The sequence below is a fragment of the Balaenoptera ricei genome, chromosome 3 (assembly GCF_028023285.1).
Source record: "Balaenoptera ricei isolate mBalRic1 chromosome 3, mBalRic1.hap2, whole genome shotgun sequence".
Lineage (NCBI taxonomy): Eukaryota > Metazoa > Chordata > Mammalia > Artiodactyla > Balaenopteridae > Balaenoptera > Balaenoptera ricei.
Genome location: NC_082641.1, coordinates 118566206 through 118574464, shown reverse-complemented (window position 1 = coordinate 118574464; position 8259 = coordinate 118566206). Strand labels below are relative to the sequence as shown.

General features: G+C 38.6%; 1 protein-coding gene across 1 annotated transcript in view; it reads right to left on the bottom strand.

Moving 5' to 3' along the window:
• Window positions 1–2777: 2777 nt before the first annotated feature.
• Window positions 2778–8259, bottom strand: part of LOC132363399 (uncharacterized) — a 92253-nt gene continuing 86771 nt past the window's right edge. Inside the window, exon 11 of the mRNA XM_059919108.1 lies at window positions 2778–3219. Within this exon, the coding sequence (XP_059775091.1) occupies window positions 2909–3219 (311 nt within the window). The 3' untranslated portion in view covers window positions 2778–2908. The remainder of the gene's footprint in view (window positions 3220–8259) is intronic.

Below are 8259 nucleotides of genomic sequence, written 5' to 3'. Positions count from 1 at the left end.
GTTGCCAAATGTCCCCTGAGGGGCAAAGTTGTTCCTACTTGAGAATCACTGCATCTAAAGCCTATGCTCACAAAAATTTAACTACAGAAGGAAAATATCATCTATTTGCTACAGAACATGTACTATGAGCCTACCTATTACACTAGCTGGCACACACCCTGTACTCAATAAAAGTTAATTTCTTGGGGGCATTATTTGATTTCCCAGTTGTAGAGAGGTACAAGGGCTAAACAAACAATGAACAAGATGACTGGAGGGCCCTAGTGATTAAAATTGGTTTGTTGCAATTTTTATTAGAGAAGACTGAAATGGTGTACTGGGAAGTGACCCAGAAACCTCCTGGCTGCCCGTTCTGGTAATATTGTGGAATTTGATTCTTGATTCCATTGGGTGTCATGCCTTAGTAATGAACATAATAGCCAGGGAGACAGCCAGAGAATGATACGGTAAGTTTTACACTGCAACCTTCTTCAATTATAATAGCTAATAATAATCAGTGTTCTATTTTCTCCTACTCTTCCTCTTAGAAATGACCACCATTTCTTTCATACCACCATTTTCCATTTATTAGCAATAACAGAGGAAATACCAATAGCACCAATCAAAAATGAATCCACATGACGTGTTTTATCCTTACAGCTGTAATAACTAGTAACTAACATGGATTGGAAAGCACTTTGCAAATGTAAAAAGTGCTGTACAGATGCATTATAATTATCATCATTAATAAATTAGCCCGATTCTCCTAGTATTCAAAAGGCACGTAAGGTCAGATACATGGGTTTCAGTGGGGCAAAATGATCACAACCTACAATGTAGCAATGGTTCACATGTGTTAGCAATAAGTTTTACCCCATGCAATCCTGCAGAGCTGAAGTTACACACCCTTCAAAAAATGGGAGAATGAAGCTAAAAGTAGACAAAACAGGTTTGTTTTTTTTTTTTTGAGATTTAATAACAGACTCCTACCTCTTTTATGTTAACTTTTAAAAGATAATATAATTAATCAAACTTCTAAATTGTACATTTTAACAAATTAAAATTTCTTATTTAAGGTGACAGTAAATTTTATTATTCTCTATGAGCTGATATTCCAGATATTGTTAGAATTTCAAAGTATTCTGTGACTTCAAAGAGGTCAGATTGGTAAATTTTGTGCTTGCACACCCTCAGGAAATATCTTCAGTATGCATTCCAGAACTGTTACTAGAGAAAAACAGCTTTATCCATTCCCTTGCCAGCAAGAGTCTTAGCAAGAGACAGCTCTTGGCTGACCATAAATAAAATTCCTTGAATCACCAGTATCTTGATTTAAGAAAGAAATTTTACTGTGTCTTTCATACACAAAAGTTGATTAACAATGGTTAAAAAAACTCTACTGCACTTTTTCACAGGTGTACAAAAGGAAATATAATGGAATTACATTCAACAATAAAGCTTAAAGTTCACTCTAGGTAATAGTTGCAGTAACATTCACATACACAAGCACAGAGTAAATATATATCAGGAGTCTTATAATAGCATACAGCATACATATGGGAGATTGAGCTCAGGTAACATCATAGGTGTTAGCAAGATTAGCAATTCAGAGTGTTATAGAAAAGGAAAACTAAACCAAAGAGAAGGTGTTGGCGATCACACCAAGACAAATCACAGAATTAGAGGATTGGAAAGTCTGCTCACTGTATGTATGAGAAAACAACATTTTTCTTCAATTTCTGGGTCTTGATATAGTTGGTTAGAGAAGGTTGTGTATTCAAAGTGCACATAATTGTTTCTTAGAAAACAGAGAGAGAAAGATCCATTTATTTAGTAATTAATACATGCAAGAGGCAGCCCCAGAGTGACCTGAAAGAGTAAAGCTGTGATTGGCAGGTGGCTGGTATAATACAGATGTTTCAGGCAATTCTCTTAAAGCACTTCTGTAGCAGCAATGATCATTTAAATGGCTGTAGACTGAATTCTCTTTCGAGGATAGTTTAGGGGAATTGAATTCATCATATTTCTCTTTAAAGATTTATAGTTATAGATTTTCTCTTTTTTAAATAAATCTATCAACAAACAGCATAAAGTGAGGTGCTGGGGTTTTCTTTTGCTTTTGCATATGTGTTGTCGGAAAAGAATCTGACCTTTTCATAACATTGTGTGCAAAAGAATTTTTAATAAAGTGAGCACAAGGACATATACAGGAAACACATCAGATCTGCTTCTGTTGCCCTGGTTGGCCCCCGGTTAAACACTGAACTATTGGCTTGTAGGTAAAATGCAGGTTTTAGGTATAATGACACCACAGCCAAGAGACTTAGGGATTCCTAAAGCCTTGTCAATGGGGGGAGTTTTGTCTGCTAGAGGGTGGCCACCGCCTCTTCAGCTGTAAGATTTAGAAAGTCTGGTACCTTTTCGTTTCACATTTCCCACTGTTGATTTGCCTTTGTTTCCCAGCCCTCCTAGTCTAATCTGGCCCATCCCAGCCAACATATTCCCCGGTGGCCACACATACCCAGCGGCCACAGACACTCAAGCTGCTCAATCTCAAAACCTTTCAGCCTGCCCTGAAAGTGTCATCAAGACAGGATCCCCGGAGCACAGGGCAGAGAGTCCAACCTCTCACTGGCGGGGCTGGGAAGCCTCTCCTTTGTGGCGGAGGAGAAAGGAGACTTGGGTCTGCTTTTTAGGTTCTGAAAACAAGCCAGAGTGGAGAGAGAGAGTTAACACCAGACTTAGTAAAGCTTTTAAGACAAAACTTGTTAAATGTGATCTAGACAGACATAGGGAACTTTCTGCAGATTTCTGAGGTCTATAAGAAAGGGCTCATGTGGATAGGAAAAAGGAGTAGGGAGTTGCTACATGGGAGAGATTTGCCATTATTACAAAAACTGGCTAAGTGGCTTGTTTCCATTAGATGACCTCACTGGTCACTGTTGTCAGTCGTGCTGTTCCCTTTCTCTTTTTTCTCCTGGGTCTTGTTACCCTTCTTCTTTTTCTTCTTTTTCTTGGTCTCCTCCTTTTTGCCGAAGGTTATGAAGTCACTTTTGTCAATTTGGCTGTTAGTAGGCTCCTGCCGGATGGAGATGATTGCAGGAGATCCTGGGATAATGAATTTGTCTGGCAACTCACCGGGACCAGATTGTTTGGGGTTGCCTGGTCCGTACTTAAAGGTCCAGCTGTTGCTGTTGACACCAGCACCGACTGGAGGGGACACCTCTCCTGCCTCTGGTTCTGCAAGACAAACCATCGCAAGTCAGTCACAGAGTCAACATATGCTTTCCATATGCCACACCAGGAGCCTGAACACAGGAGAGGCTGCACAGATGGTCATGGCCCCCATGAAATCGTGAGTTATTTCTTCAAGCCTAGGGCAAGGCCAATGTTTGGAAAAGGCAGATTTTTTTCACCAGAGGGTCCAGAAATCTAGGTTTCTAGTAACATATTTTTGGTTCTTTGTGAAGAATTTTCTAAAGAATATCTGGTTGTGTGAGAGAGTGGCATGGACATATATACACTACCAAATGTAAAATAGATAGCTAGTGGGAAGCAGCCACATAGCACAGGGAGATCAGCTCAGTGCTTTGTGACCGCCTAGAGGGGTGGGATAGGGAGGGTGGGAGGGAGGGAGATGCAAGAGGGAAGAGATATGGGAACATATGTATATGTATAACTGATTCACTTTGTTAAAAAGCAGAAACTAACACACCATTGTCAAGCAATTATACTACAATAAAGATGTTAAAAAAAAAAAAAAAGAATATCTGGTTGTGATTACCCTGCCTGGGAGTGGGGCAGGAAATGTACTTGATTAAAGCAGAATATGCAATAAAATACCTAGGAATAAATTTAACCAAGAAGACGAAAGACCTGTACACTGGAAACTTTATGACATTTATGAAAGAAATTGAAGGAGATAGAAACAAATGGAAAGATATTCCATGCTCATGGATTGGAAGAATTAATATTGTTAAAACGCCCATACTCCCCAAAGCAATCTATAGATCCAATGCAATCCTTATCAAAATTCCAATGGCATTTTCCACAGAAATAGAACAAACAATCCTAAAATTTGTATGGAACCACAAAAGAACCCAGTAGCCAATGCATTTTTTTATTTTATTTTTTAGATTTATTTATTTATGCATGCATGCATGCGGTGTGGCATGTGGGATCTTAATTCCCCTACCAGGGATCAAACCTGTGCCCTCTGCAGTGGAAACATGGAGTCTTAACCATTGGACCACCAGAGAAGCCCCAGCCAAAGAATTCTTGAGAAAGAAGAACAAAGCTGGAGGCACCAAGCTTCTAAACTATATTACAAAGCTATAGTAATCAAAACAGTATGGCATAAAAAGACACACAAATCATGGAAGAGAATACAGAGCCCAAAAATAAACTCATGCAAAAATGGTCAGTTAATTTATGGCAAACAGGCCAAGAATATACAATGGGAAAAGGACAGTGTCTTCAATAAATGATGTTGGAAGAAATGGACAGCCACATATAAAAGAATGAAACTGGGCCTCTATCTTACACCATACACAAAAATTAACGCAAAATGGATTACAAACTTGAACATAAGACCTGAAACCATAGAACTCCTAGAAGAGATCATAAGCAGTAAGCTCTTTACTATCAGTCTTAGCAATGATTTTTTTGAATCTGATAACAAAAGCAACAAAAGCAAAAATAAACATATGATACTACATCAAACTAAAAAGCTTCTGCACAAAGAAGGAAACCAATGAAATGAAAAGGCGACCTACAGAATGGGAGAAAATATTTGCAAATCCTATATCTGATAAGGGGTTAGTATCCAAAATATATAAAGAAGTCATAGAATTCAATATTAAAAAAAGTCCAAACAATCTGATTGAAAAATGGAAAGAAAATCTGAATAGACATTTTCCAAAGAAGACATACAGATGGCCAACAGGTACGTGAAGAGGTGCTCAATGTCACTAATCATCAGAGAAATACAAATCAAAACCACAATGAGCTATCACCTCACACCTGTTAGAATGGCTGTTATCAAAAAAACTAGAAATAGCAAGTGCTGGTGAGGGTATGGAGAAAAGGGATCCCTTGTCTACTGTTGGTGGGAATGTAAATTGGTGTAGCCACTATGGAAAAGAGTATGGAGGTTCCTCAAAAAATTAAAAATAGAGCTAGCATATGATCCAGCAATTCCACTTCTGGGTATGTATCTAAAGAAAGCAAAAACACTACCTTGAAAAGATATATGTACCCCCATGTTCATTGCAGCATTACTTACAACAGCCAAGATATGGAAGCAATTTAAGTGTCCATTGATGGATGAATGGATAAAGAAAATGTGATACACATACACACACACACAGCTGAATTTTATATATATACAAAATTCAGGGGGCTTCCCTGGTGGCACAGTGGTTGAGAATCTGCCCGCCAATGCAGGGGACACGGGTTCGAGCCCTGGTCGGGGAAGATCCCACATGCTGCGGAGCAACTAGGCCCGTGAGCCACAGCTACTGAGCCTGCGCGTCTGGAGCTTGTGCTCCGCAACAAGAGAGGCCAGGACAGTGAGAGGCCCACGCACCGTGATGAAGAGTGGCCCCCACTCGCCGCAACTAGAGAAAGCCCTCGCACAGAAGACCCAACACAGCCAAAAATAAATAAATAAATATTAAAAAAAAATTCAGCCATAAAAAAGAATGACATCTTGCCATTTGTGACAACATGAATGGACCTCGAGGGCATTACGCTAAGTGAAATAAGTCAATATTTAAATATTTGACAAAATAACACCGAGAAAGACAAATACCATATGATCTCACTTATATGTGGAATCTAAAAAAACAAACAAAAAAACAAGCTTATAGATACAGAGAACAGATTGGTGGTTGCTAGATGGTGGTGGTGGTAGTGAAGGGTGCCAAAAGGTCCAGACTTACAGTTATAAAATAAATAAGTCATGGGATGTAATGTACAGTATGGTAACTACAGTTAATAATACTGTATTGCATACTTGAAAGCTGGTAAGAGAATAGATCTTAAAAGTTCTCATCATAATAAAAAAGTTTTTTTGTAACTATATATAGTGACAGATGTTAACTAGTCTTATTGTGATCATTTTACTATGTATACAAATAGTAAATCATGTTGTACACCTGGAACTAATATAATATTATGTGTCAATTATATCTCAATTAAAAATAAAAGATAAGATATATATAGGTACATGTAAAGTATTATAGGACCGAGAGGCAAAAATTATTACACTTGAGAAAGTCAATTGAGATTCCAGAAGAGAGGTGAAATTTGCTCTGAGACTTGAGAAAATGATTATGCATCCACAGGGGCTTCCAGTGCAAGACTTTCCCAAGAGTCTGGTTGGAAGACACACCATAAAGTATACCAATGACTTCTAGAAGAGTAGAGGTCAGAGCTAGAGAAGAAGAGTAATGGTCTCTCTGAGCGAAGTGATCCCAGTGGCCATGACGTTGAAACCTTTTGGCATCACAGCAGTGTTCATGTATCTGACACTGCTTCTTTGGTGGAGCCATGAAAAGTTCTGCCAGATAAACAGTTTACGTTTGATTGTAGTTTGGGATTCTCTACATCTGCTACTTCCATCTCCTTACCTTCCACCACTTCTCAATCTCCTCTAATTTGGCATCCTTGAGCACTACTTTTCTAACATTGCTCATGGCAAGCTCACTGATTATATTACTTCCAAAGCCAGTGGTCACATTTTAGTCTTCATCTTATTGAACTTCTCAGCAGCATTAGTAATCCCCTTCTTGAAACGCTTATTTTTTTACGAGTTCCTTATCAAACCATTCTCCTGACCATTCTCTCTGGCTGTTCTTTGTCAGTTTCCTCGCAGGATTCTCTTTACCTATGTATTGCAGCTTCCTTGGGTTTGGCCCTAGACCTTTTCTTCTTCTTTCTCTTCACTCTCTCCTTTTGGAATCTCAGCCTGTCCATGGGTAAACAAACCATCTAAATATGCTGATGAGATACAAATGTATACTTAAAGCCCATAGGTCTCTCCAGTCTCATGTATCCAACTGCCTATCTGGTATCTCCTCTTGGCAGTCTCATGGGCAACTCAAACTGAAGGAATCTGAAATCAAACTCATGATTCCTCTCCTCTATTCCCTTCTAAATCTCTCATCTCAATCGATGATATGCCATTCACTCCAATGCTCAAGGCAGAAGCTTCAGAGCCATTATTCATTTTTCTCTATTCTTCATTTATAATATACCAACACCTGTCATTTCAGCCTCCTAAACATATCTAGACTTTGTCCTCTTCTCATTTTCACTGCTGCTACCTTTTCTCAGGACACGATTATCTTGTATGTGAATTACAGCAATAGCCTCTTCCTTGTTCAGCCTGCTTCTACTTTTGCCTCTCTCTAACCTTCCACACATAGCCAGAGTCATCTTTATTCCTTAAAGTCTTTCTCCGTTTTAAAAATACTGAAGTATAACATGCACACAGTAAAAATCCTTTAAAAAATAGAAATTATTTTATATCACTCCCCTTGCTTAAAATTATTTGAAGGTTTTCTATTGCCTTGAGAGGAAAAAAAAATCAAACTCCTTAACATGGTATACAAAGCCCTTCAGTAGCCTGTTATTTTTTATTCTCCAATTTCACCTACAAGTGTCCCTCTTACCACTATCCTCCAGCCACACAGGTTTTCTTTCAATTCCTCAACACCCCTTGGGATTGTTTTTGCCTCAAAATCTGTATACATACGGTTTCTTTTTGCCTAGAATGGTCTCCCCTCCATGCTTAGCATGACTCCTCATTCTTCAAGTCTGTACTTAATTGAAATCTCTTCAGAGAGGCATTCTATGACCATCCTAGCCAAGCAGGACCCCCTTCACACCTATCTCTTATCACTGTAAGGTCCAGAGAAGCAGAAAATATGTATGTATTTTTTAATTTAAAAAAAAATTTTTACTGGAGTACAGTTGATTTACAGTGTTGTGTTTCAGGTGTATGGCAAAGTGAATCAGTTATACATACACATATATCCACTCTTTTTTTTTTTAGATTCTTTTCCCATATACGCCAGAGTATTGAGTACGTTCCCCGTGCTATACAGCAGGTTCTTTTTAGTAATCTATTCTATAAGGAAATATATCTGTTTTATTCACCAGTGTGTAGCCAGTGTCTAGCACAATTCCTGGCCCATAGCAGGTGTTTGATAAATACTTGCTGGATGGATGAATGAAAGGACTGATGTGAGAAATGGAAGTGGTGCCCACTCCTTA